At 40.1% G+C, this 12,534-nt stretch overlaps 1 protein-coding gene across 4 annotated transcripts in view; it reads right to left on the reverse strand.

The window, feature by feature from the left end:
* Positions 1-4,596: 4,596 nt before the first annotated feature.
* The window catches only part of PAK3 (p21 (RAC1) activated kinase 3), a 131,096-nt gene continuing 123,158 nt past the window's right edge, over positions 4,597-12,534 (reverse strand). For all 4 annotated transcript variants that reach the window (XM_081563906.1, XM_081563907.1, XM_081563905.1 and 1 more), the window contains one exon: positions 4,597-11,502. In XM_081563906.1, the coding sequence (XP_081420032.1) occupies positions 11,413-11,502 (90 nt within the window). In that variant the 3' untranslated portion in view covers positions 4,597-11,412. The remainder of the gene's footprint in view (positions 11,503-12,534) is intronic.

The following is a 12,534-nucleotide window of genomic DNA, read 5'->3' on the forward strand; positions in this document are numbered from 1 at the left end:
GAGGCTATTGTAACCAAGCAAGAGATGAAGATGCCTTGGATCAGATTGGTTGCAGTAAACATGGTCAGATGATATATACATATATTCACAAACACACATACACCAGCACACTCACATTCAAAATCATATATAGATGGTACCCAACTTATGATGCTTTGACCTAAAATTTTTCAGCTTCACAATGGTGCAAGAGCAATTTGCATTAAGTAGAAATCGTACTTTTAATTTTGACTTCTTCCTGGGCTAGTGACAAGCAGTACGATAGTTTCTTGTGCTGCTGGGCAGTGGCAGTGAGTCGCAGCTCCCAGTCAGTCATATGATCACAAAGGTAATCGATACACTGACAACCATTCTGTAACCAGACAACCATTTTGTCTTTCACATTTAGTGCAGCATTCAATCAATTACATGAGATCTGCAGCACTTTATTATCAAATAGACTTTGCATTAGATGATTTTGTTCAACTGTCAGTTCTGTTCAGTCACTCAGTAGTGTCCGACTCTTTGTGACCCCGTGGACTGCAGCAGGCTCATGTAAATGTTCTGAGCACATTTAAGGTAGGTTAGCCTAAGTTATGATGTTCAGTAGGTGAGGTGTGTTAAACGCATTTTCAACTTAAAATATTCCAATTATAGTAAATATTTTTTAAGAAAAGACAGCAAATCCTGAGTTATCACAAAAAATTATTTCTTTAATTTTGTATCTAAATGAGATGACATATTGCTCATTGAAAATTATTGTGATCATCATTTCATGATGTATGTAAATTCAGTCATTATGCTGTACACCTTAAACTTATACAGTGCTGTATATCAATTATATCTCAATAAAACTGGAAGAAAATAAAAAAATACTTTCAACTTACAATGGGGTTATCGGGACATAACCCCATCAGAAGTTGAGGGAGATCTGTTGTTTCTTTTTAGTCAGTTTCATTGAAGTATAACTTAAATACAATAAGATTGCCTGACTTTAGTTGGATGATTCAGTTGTGGGTTGGCTATGTCTTATATGGATGCTGTAATGCCTCTTGCTAAAAATAAATTGAAATAGCTGGATTTTCCCTAAGAGTGTTGTCTTATGGCTTTAAGAGTGTTACAGAATGGATTTGGCAATATAAGAAGGGAAAAGATTTGGTAACTCTTAAAGAACCAGTTATTTCAGCCAAAGATGGATAAGGACTTGTAATACAAATGTGAGGCGAAAGTTTGCTTTGCACAGCACAAGATTTCACCAATACAGATAGTGTAACTGGATGTTACCCCCAGATGCAAGCCACCCTTGTTAGCAAAGATTTTCTTGCTTTTGGATGTAGATGGGAAAAAACGGGGCACATACTCACACTGCACAGTTCAACAGCCTTCCAGTCTGGCTCTACACAAGACCAGATGATCTCTAACGATGGCTGCTGTGTCATGCAAGAAACACTTCTCTGCATTTGGATTGCCAGCCAAAATTCATGCAGGGCTGGCTACTCTTGAAGGTGTTCCAATTGGCCAGGATATTTTACAAGGCTAATGTGCTTTGCTGTGCTTAGTCGTTTAGTTGTGTCTGACTCTGCAACAACATGGACTCTGGCCCACCAGCCTCCTCTGTCCATTGGGATTCTCCAGGCAAGAATACTGGAGTGGGTAGCCATTCCCTTCTCCTGGATCTTCCTGACCCAGGGATCAAACCCAGGTCTCCTGCATTGCAGGCAGATTCTACCGTCTGAGCCACCAGCGATGCCCAAGAGCTAGCATTTATTGAATGTCTCCTTTGTGATCAAATGAGCATTTTGATATGTTAACTTTCTTATTCTTCACATATATGTTTATCCTTTTTTGATAAATAATCAAAATAATTGAAACTGACACTTAGTTATGAAAAGTGAAATGAAGTTCTAGCTCTGAAATCTAAATTCTTAATCCCATGTCAACTTAAGGGGAGTCCATCATTTACGAGATTTGAGTGAATCGACGGCATGTGGTCAAGTGCAGTTGAGGCAAGAGCAAAAGAGATGGTGGGAGCCAGAATTTGGGTTCTGGGTTGCTGCCATATTGTGAATGATGATTTTATACTCATGGTTTTATTTTTGGAGGGAAATCCAGAGACTTCTATGTGGGAGGAAGTGGAAGGTATGGAAATTTAGGAGGATGCTGATATAATATTACTATATAACTAGACTAAAGTAGAAACTGCCAGAAACATATAGATTGCTACCTCCCAAGGCATTTTGCAGCAACATTGAATGGAAGAAGCACCAGAACATTGTTGGAGTAGGATGACAGCAGCTGAAAGATGGAGTGCTGATTGATGTTGAGGAATCGGGGGCCTCCCTGGTGAGGCCCAAATCATTGCTGTATCCATGGACAGGGAGAAAAATGGGGTGAAGCTATCACAGTGGGTCACAGTGTGTACCTCAACCAATGGGCAATTAATGGAAAGCCAAGGGGGCCACCATCCACATGCTTGCCAGCAAAGTAAAGGCCCCTCCAGGCAGGGTTCATTCATTTACTTCTTACATACTTGGAGTCCAAGGAGCCAAACTTGTACTTGAACTGGCTTCTGGAGCTGCTCCACCTCAGTATAGCCAGGTTCCACGGCGATGACAAAGAAAGATGTGATTGGAGATGATGCGTTACTGTGTGTGGGGTGCGGGCAGGGAGGGAGCCTCCTTCAATTGTGATGCCATGATGGTAAAAGAAAAGTTGGTGGAAAACCCAAAGAATTGAGAAAGTGAGGCAAACTAAAGCTGGTACGTGGCATCTTCTGGATCCTCAAGCCTGTGGCCAAGTGCCGAGCCTCATCTTTCCCATCAGAGGAACAGTGCTTCCTGGAAGGTCACAGAGCACCACGCGCAGGCCCAGCACAAGCAACACTGCATCCCTTATAGTGCAGATGTTAGTGCAGATGACATCAGGGCTTTGACTAATAGTCTATAAAAGCCTATGATCCAGATGCAATTTGAAGGATGGCTTAAGGTAGGTGTTAATAATTCTCAAAACGATACAAATAATGAGTTAGAAAAGATCATAGGATACAGAGCCCCTGTTTGAGTTTCCTGAGCCATACAGCAAATTCCCGTTGGCTATCTATTTTACAGATGGTAATGTAAGTTTTCATGTTACTCTTTCCATACATCTCACCCTCTCCTCCCCTCTCCCCATGTCCATGAGTCTATTCTCTATGTCTGTTTCTCCACTGCTGCCCTGTAAATAAATTCTTCAGTACCATTTTTTCTAGATTCCATATATATGCGTTAGAATATGATATTTATCTTTCTCTTATTGAGCACATGCTCCGTGAGAATACAGCCTTGCTGATAGCAGCCTGGGCAGGAACCACCTATCAGGGCACCTCCTTCCTCTGATGACAGAGCAACCCGTTTCACCCTCCACTGGGTGTGTACTAGTCTCTTTATCTTGCGTGCCATCATGGTAAGTCGCTTCAGTAGTGTCTGGCTCTTAGCGACCCTGTGGACTGTGGCCTGCCAGGCTCCTCTGCCCATGGGATTCTGCAGGCAAGAATACTCAGCACAAGATATATACTCCACTCAAAGGGAACAGAGTACCACTGGGTATCCACTTACACAAAGACATCAAATTATATACACAGGCTCCAGAAGGAATACTACCCCACTGTACAAGTATTACCAGGGTAACAAACCTCCACTATGCTAAATCTCTGGTGTTTTTATCTCATCTTAAGGACTCAGAGTTTCTGATAAAGCTGACTCCAACATGTTCACTTACCAGCTTTCAATTGACTTTACTGTCATTTAGTCACACTTGGAGTTGGTTTTTAATAGAAATGTTATCTTTCTCAGAAAAGTCCACAGTGCCTGACATATAGCAGGAGCCCAGTAAATCGTTTATGAATGAAAGAGTGAATGAAAGAATGAATGTTCTCAGTGACACGACTTTGGAATCTCCTGTGACTTGTGGCCCTTGATTCTAGGTAGAAGATAAAAACTAAACATTATGCAGATGTACTTGTTCCGAATTTTCCAAGCAGAAAGATGAGCAAAAAACCAAATTACTACATATGCTTTCTTTTGCCAGTTTTCCTTCATCTACCTTTTGCCCTGCATCGAGTATACAGATTTGTCTCTTTGAGCTCTTCTATGTAAAAACCCTGGAGAAGGCAATGGCACCCCACTCCAGTACTCTTGCCTGGAGAATCCCATGGATGGAGGAGCCTGGTAGGCTACAGTCCATGGGGTCGCTAACAGTTGGACACGACTGAGCGACTTCACTTTCACTTTTCCCTTTCATGCACTGGAGAAGGAAATGGCAACCCACTCCAGTATTCTTGCCTGGAGAATCCCAGGGACGGCGGAGCCCGGTGGGCTGCCGTCTGTGGGGTTGCACAGAGTCGGACACGACTGAAGCGACTTAGCAGTAGCAGTAGCAGTATGTAAAAACCCGATGGAGATTCTGGGCCTGAGTTATCCAGTGTCAGGATCTGCAGGACATTTCCTATATTGCTTACAAGGTTGGACGTTTCCTGCCTTGATTCCTTTGAGAGAATGCTACCCTCTAACCTGTGAATGGGGTAAATGGCCAATGCCAAGGGGGTGGGTTGAAGGGTGACAGAGAGAGAAGCACCAGCTCAGTGATGTTTGTCATTTTTATTTGCAATACTTTAGGTCCAAGTTTCAAACCGCATTATTTTTACACTCAAGACACAGTCATGCACGATCCATATTTCAATTTTCTATTGCTTCAACCACAATTTAAAGTAACAGTATCATAAACAAAAGTCCTTAAAAAGAGAAGGTGCTGAGGTCAGAAGGATGGAAACATACCATCAGCAGGTTTACAAAAGAAATAATTTACTTAAAAAATCAAACAGAAAGACCATAAATACCTTTAATTCAAAGTTACAGAAGAGTTTCACTACACATGGGTTTACAGATAACACATTTTAACAAAAGTAAAGCACAGCCAAATGAGATACAATTCTGATAATGAAAACACAGATCCTCCTTAACTTGTTTTGTCTGGATATTATGAGTATAATCCCAGTACACATCACTAACTACCCTGTGATCTGTCTCTTCCTTGCTGATGTACTGAGATTTAAAACTCAACCCACTAGTGGTTACAGAATTCTGTGAAAGGTCTTATTATCACTAATGAACATAGTATATGCGGGTCCATAAAGCACACCACACACAAGCACACACACTGAACTTGAATTTCACACTTAGGGCTGGTTGGCACTGCTGTAGGCAGGGCATTGGGACTGTCCACTAACTACAAGTTGATCCTCTTTCTAGTGTCATACTCATCCAATTGGCCAATCCCTGTGGGAGCTGTCATCAGAAATGCTGTCTTTGGTTCCCAAGTGGATTTGTCAACACTCCTTAGTGGTAATGGCATGTAATCACTTTTCCCTTTTTCTCTCTGCAACCTGCAAATGTTTAGGCCCACTCAGTAGTCCCAGCCATGGCATGGGTTCTGCCATCTTGTGCCATTTTGGAAGTAAGCTCTATAAAGCCCAACACTGCTTCATAGGAAAGGAGAGGCCGAAGTATAGTTCTATTCTAGCAAGTGTGACAGTGTATTTCTGTTCTAGTAGCAAATACTGGCCACAGCTTAATGAAAACCAGACTTTACATACAGAGTGTATGGAGAAGAAAAAACTGGAACACTCAACAGAAAAGGAACACTAAATCAAAAACAAAACAACAATGAAGGAATTGGAAGGCTGCCATAAGTTTTATCAACATTCCCTAGTATTTATTCACTTCATTTACTTGAGGTTTGATTTTTTTTCGCATCATCTTACATAGTTCTAATTGTTTAACTGCAACATAAGAGACCCAGGCTTAAGCATATGATATTTGCCATCACTTTAGCAGGATGAATTAGCAAGGCAATCTATAGTACCACAGGACGTTAGAGCTTTGGAAAGCCTTGGAGAGCTAGTCCAATACCTTTATTTTATAAATGTGGAAACAGACACAACACGGTTAAGTGACTTGCCCAAGGACACACAGTAAGTTAGGAGCAGAGCCTACATTAGAATCCAAGTATTCTTATTTCTGGGCTTCCCTGGTGGCTCAGTTGGTAAAGAATCTGCCCGCAATGCGGGAGATCCGGGTTCAATCCCTGCATCAGGAAGATCCGCTGGAGAAGGAAATGGCAACCCACTCCAGTATTCTTGCCTGGGAAATCCCATGGACAGACGAGCCTGGTGGGCTACACCCCATGGGGTCACAAGAGTCGGACATGACCTGGTGATTAAACCATCACCACCATTCTTACTTCTAGGTTAGCACTTCTTCCATTACATCTGATTGATTCTAATTGCTGTTGATTTCTTCATAGATCCTAAATCAGATGCACATGGTACCTGCCTTACTACTGGTATTATGGGATAGCATTCATCTGACGGCAGCTTCCAAAGGAGACTCTGATGGCACTAAACAGCTTCTATAAGTTTATCTTGCAAGTGTGACGGTATCATATTGCAGTAAATGCCCCTCATTATTATCGTCTACTTGAACACAAAAGCATGCATGTGGAAGTTATTATCTCAGTTTCCGCATTTGCAGATTCAGTTAGATATTGTTTGATATTAAACAGACATCCTCGATCCATGAGGAGTCGGGTTTATATTCACTTGGTCACTAAAGGAGCGTGGGATCAGAAAAGGAATGGAAAAAAAGCTTACCAACAGAAAGGTCATATCAGAAACCAATTTCTGATGAAAAAAGTCTGTCTTAGGAAAAATAGTTCCATTATTTCCAGGGTCCCCTTTATTTCCTTCCCAATCCACATGCAAATATATGTTCAGAATTGTGTGTTAAGTTCACTCAAAATCTCGGGTCTGTTAGACTGTCAGTTTACAATTGCTGAATTTTAGTCCTCTTGCTCAGAGACTAGGAGTAGGCCATCACTGGCCTTGCCTTTGTTTAACCAAATATTAACTGCAAGTAGCTCAGAAAAGGACCATGTGATACAACAGGGGATGTCAGGGTTAAGACTCTCATAAGTAGATTACATGTTGAGAATGGCCCAAAGTGGGTTCTCTAGATAAAAGGTCTGCTCTTGGTGAAACTAACACCCGAGGCCACTACTGTATCATAAAAGTCCTCACCTGCAAAGTCTTTGGTGAGTCACCAGGAAATTCCTCTCTTTGGGTAGATAGTCTCCCTGTTTCTCCTCTAAAATGACAGTAGTTACTGCATACAACCTATAATTAGGCAGATCAGAAAGCACCTAGAGGTCACCATCTCAGGCCAAAGCTCAAAGGAGTTGAGACTGAATGCCAACAGGCCAGGGCTGTTCTAAATATCTGTCTCAATGTTTTCACAGTCAGCTTTTAAGCGCAAGCCGTAACTTCTACTGAAATCAACGGGACTTGCCTACTGTTAATTAAAAGAAAATCCTACCTGAATGATAATATTTCCTGTTGGAAAAGGAAATGGTGGGAGCTGGGGATTTCTGTTCTTCCAAAATTCAACCTAAAATCTGCTAAAATGATCCAGAAAGGCAGTACCTGAAACAGATGTTGTCAAAGGGGCTATACAAAGTGACCCCTCCAATCTAAAGTAACCAAAACAGAAACCTCGAGGCCATACCAAAGCAGAGGGGGCAGCCAGCCAGTTTGAAAGCAGAAGGATGTGTTTGGAGTTCTAATAGCGACATCTCCCTAGCTTTAACTTATAGATACTAGTCCCCGAAGAAAGCATGTGCCATACCGAGTGTGTGCCAACCGCAGCATCCAGGCAAATATAAAGCCTATGGAATAATTGTAATTAGCAAATATCTGTGCCCTGCATGCTCTGGGCTCTGGCCAGAAGGCATCTGCTTCTGGCGTCTTTTCTATGTTTCTATAGTCCCCTTTCTGATGTTTGTTTATTATAAAGCAATAGTATAACAATATCAAAGAAAATTTTAACAAGAAAAAATTTGCATAATCCCACCACCCCAGCACAACTGATTTAAATTGTCTGTGTTCCCAGTCTTTGTTCATATGCACACTTATTTTTACATAGTTGTCATCCCTGTTTATGTTATTTAAAGGTGATTTTATAGATTCTCTCTGAGAACTGGCAGCCTCATTAGAAATAAACAACCCATTGAGCAAAGGAATAGAATTATTTACATGATCTTTGAGCTGAGAAATATCGTTTATAGACAAACATCTCAAACTATCAAAACAGTTTTACAGACGACAGGAAGCAATTTCATATTTCTTTTTCTTTTAGCAATGGAATGTGCTTCACAAGGGAGGGAGAGATGTGGGGATCAGGTGGTTAAAATCAAACATTGGGGTGCAATTCACAAGCCTGAAAGAAATCTGAATAACACAATTAAAGAATAAATACTTGAGTTAAATCTTCTTACATGACTTGGCCATCCAGTAGCCAAAATGGAACATGGACACACAAATATTTACAATGACACATAGACGAGATCAGCAAGAACGAAGTCATTATCCAACACGGTGACTGATTTGAGGGGATGTGTCATCCAAAAATCCTCATGGGATGATGACAACGTGCTGGATCCTTGCTACAACATTAACGTTCTTTTCTTTCTTAAATAAATAATCTCTACTGTGCTTCTCACCCTTCCCTGACTTTCCCACTGCCCTATCCCTATCTCAGGACATTTTGGAATCAACATTCGATGATGCACCCTCCTTATCTCAGGGCACATTAGTGACTTTAAAGATCTGGATAGACTCACCAATGTCAAGATGAGCTACAAAAAAATAATCCAGGAAAAGGGAATAAACTATTAACCATCTGGAGTACAACTTGGTCAGGTATACCAAGTGTAAATCCTTCAACATCATTTTGGCAGGAGAAAACAGCTTCTCTCTAACACTTATTAGAAATATACATAACTCTCCAACACGGGGAATGGTCTTTAGAAGCTGTTCTCATTTTAAAATTTACATAGATATAAGTCTGTAAGAGTAAAGCCTACTGGGATATATTATCATAAAATCTCGGTACAACAGGATGTGGTGAAGTAGTACAAGACTCCTCGTTGTTAACATGCTGAATTGAAAGCATAAAAGAGCAGCCATTTCTCTGTCTCCAGTAATCTGAAGGATCACCGCTCCAGGTGTCCTTCCACCAAAAAAAATGCCTTCATGACATATAAGGGATGCTCACGGACAATTAGGGCTTCCCAACCAGGTTTGGGGCTCTCTCCAGTGGCAGGGCATAGGTACCAATGTACTGAATTCTATTTGCATCCCACCTATTGTTTCATTTAATTCCCTGGTACGATGAATGAAAAATTTAAAAAACACTTAATTTTAAATGAAATCAAAATTAAGGCCTCACTCTCTCTCACACATAAAACAGCATGGCATTAACATTTTCAGGCCCAGCCACGTCTTTGTGAAGAATAACAAAATATGTTTCAAATTAATATTACCATTTGATCTTTTCACATTTGTTGTTTTATGCCCTTGTGCACATTTTCTAGGGGCAGGGGTCAAGCCCCTCCCAAATTTCATAGTCAAAGGAAACAACAGGAAATCCACCAGTGGTGTTATCTCCTAAATATAAACTTGTGCACTATATGGTTGGTTAGCAGAAACTCTCTAAAGAAAGTGCTTTCATTTTAAGGAATGAACAGATGATTACATGGACGGATGTGCCTCTGCAGAGAAGGAGAGAGGCCCATGGCAGTGATCTCTTTCCTTCTCTTGCTAGATGCAGATAGGTTCTATTCAGATTCTGACATACTACAAATCAAGGAGCCCTCTACTGCACAAACCGCTAGCTTTTCAAGGGCTTAGAGGAAAAACTGCAGAATTTATAAAACTGATAACACTCGAAAGAGAAGCATATCCTTTCTATGCAGACACCCTCCAGATATTTTTCTACTCTCAGAAGATTCAGGAAGTGGTGACTGTTGAGTGTCTAATAAATTGATACGTGGTGAAATAATAGTCAAATTTCCATATCTTGCCCAAGCCACAAAAGGAACTCAGTTGGACTGATAGGTCTTGGGATACATGATTGCAAAGCCAAAGGCTTTTCACTGGAGAACTTCAAGATCTTTATATACATGTTTTTGAAATTCAAAAGCCCAAAGGGCTAAGTATGAACACACCATATGCAGAAACAGAAATTAGTGATACATAGGGAAAATGTCAACAAGTACTTAGAGCCAAATGTTGACTGGGATGTAGTTTTCACTAACCTCCCATTTCTTGTAGAGTTGAATGCTTACAATATTTCTGTTCTCCATATCTTAAAACTTTTTTAATGTTTGTTATAAATTGTGAAGATAAATAATATTTTATCATCAGCAAATGTTGGGTAATGGGTCTGTTTCCTCCTGATGTGCCTGTTTTACAGTTGCATACGTTCCACAAGCACAAGACAGGATTAAATTAGGTATCTGTATCTTTGTCTACTTACTGTCCAATGAAGATTTCAGTATTTCATGCTTATATTATCTTCCTTTTGGCTCTTAGGGAAAGCCCTATCTTTGTTTAAGTGTGGCCTCTCCAATCAGGATTTCCTAGGTTTAAGATCTAGACTTACCCAACTGGAGGGCCATAGTTTTGGTGTGTCTTTTTGCAGGTATCATGAAGATGAGCAAGCAGGTTTATACAAATGACAAATCAACTACCACTTAAGCATCATCATGAAAATGTGATAAGATTTCACCATCTGAACTTTATTTAGATAGACAGTTTTTAAAAGCCCTTCCTGAACACACATATTCCTCTCTGCTTTTGGAAAATGTCATAAAAGAAACCTTTTCCAATACAAATGCAGAAAAGCAGGTACACAGACCAAGCCACCACTATAGAAGAAGAATCAAAAATTGCAACTCTATGAGGGCATGGACTTCCACATGTTCACACAGTACTTGCTCTGGGGTTTTTTGTTTGTTTTGTTTCATTTTGTTTTTTTTTTGTTTGTTTGTTTGCTTGTTTTGTTTTTGTTTTTTTACTTTCTTTTTTTTAAAAAAAAAAACGTTTTGACATCTTTTTTTTCTGGACATCTAATGACAATGCAAGTGAAAAACATCACATTGGGTAAGGAGTTTTGAAGGAGGTTTGAATGCAAGAGGGACTACTCTCTAACTTAAAAACAAACACAACACTATGAAGAGGGAGTGTGCATCTTTGAGAAATCTTTTTTCTTCAAAGTGAATGCACAAAATGAGGGGATTCACTACTGGCTCTTTCGCTTCACGGTGGAAGTGACCTTTTTATGGTCACTTCGACATTGCTGCCCTGTATGGGCCGCGATTCAGGCTTACAAATAAATTACATAATCTGAGGGAGTAGGAAAAAGGCTTATAAGAAGTTTCTATTCATCTCAAAGTTAAACAAACCCCACCCCATTTGACTGTCTTTTCTTCCATCTTTCCTGCAGCGGAGTTTTATTTCAGTCTTACTCATGAGGGAGATGGTGTGGGGTAAGGCTGGCAGTCCTAGCGGCTGCTGTTCTTAATCGCTTCTTTTGCAGCAATAATCAGAGGAGTCAGGCTGGAGAGAGGCTTGGCTAATTTTAAAAATGGATGCTGCAAAAGGAAAAACAGAGGAATTACTGGAATTCTTTCTTCCAACAAGTATATTACTTTACACTTGCAAGGAGCCTTTTTTTCATTAAAATTTATATTTTGTGGATCCAATTAAACATCATTTAAAAAATACAGTGCCAGCTTTTGTCCTTCAGATGTTTTTGTTCTTCAGTGTCATGAAATCTTTGGGAAGCTGACTGGCAGAGCTAGAAATTCAGACTAGGTGTCTTGTAAAATCTCACTGTGTTTAGGAGTCTAACTTTCTGATTTTCTTAAATTGATGAATTTATCTGGAGCAGCCTTCAATGCTTGAAAAACTGTGTTCTGTTGACAACTAGAGACCTTGACCTTGAATCAATGGCCTCCTAACTGCTGAACCCAATAGTGTGCCTCCGCCATTTCTTTTTTGGTTGCTCTGCAGTACTTCATACAAGTGAATGTCCTTTCCTTCTTTGAAATGTTGTTCTCTTTGGGGGCCTATAACATTCTACTGTCTCAGTTCTCTTCTACACGCATGCTCACTGGCTGCTCCCTCCCTATCTTCTTCCTGGTTTCACTTCCTCTTTCCACCTCCCATAACTTGACTTTCATCATCTTCTTTTTAAATTTAACTCCTTGGAGAGTTCATTCCTTTTCATGGTTCCAACAAAGCTCTCATCAGCCTTATGGAGATGACTCCCAAATATCCACTGTGTGACCTGATCTCTTTCCTGAATTTTGGTCCTATTTCTCTAATTGCCTGTTGGTTATTCCCTTTTGAATATCCTCCTGTCACCTTGAACTCAACATTGAAAAATGTACATTCAATCAGGTTGACATATGGCAGAAACCAACACAGTATTGTAAAGCAATTATCTTTCAATTAAAAATAAATGATTTTTAAAAAATATATAGTTTTTTATACTTTGAACTTTCTCAAACAGGGTACTCTTGTGTGATGTAAGCTATAGGGGCTTTGGAGTCAGAATACCTAGGTTCAATCCAATCTTCTGCTTATCACAGTGGTTAAATGAGGTAAGCGACAGTTTCTTG

The sequence above is a fragment of the Giraffa tippelskirchi genome, chromosome X, assembly GCF_054371585.1.
Source record: "Giraffa tippelskirchi isolate mGirTip1 chromosome X, T2T-mGirTip1v1.2.pri, whole genome shotgun sequence".
Lineage (NCBI taxonomy): Eukaryota > Metazoa > Chordata > Mammalia > Artiodactyla > Giraffidae > Giraffa > Giraffa tippelskirchi.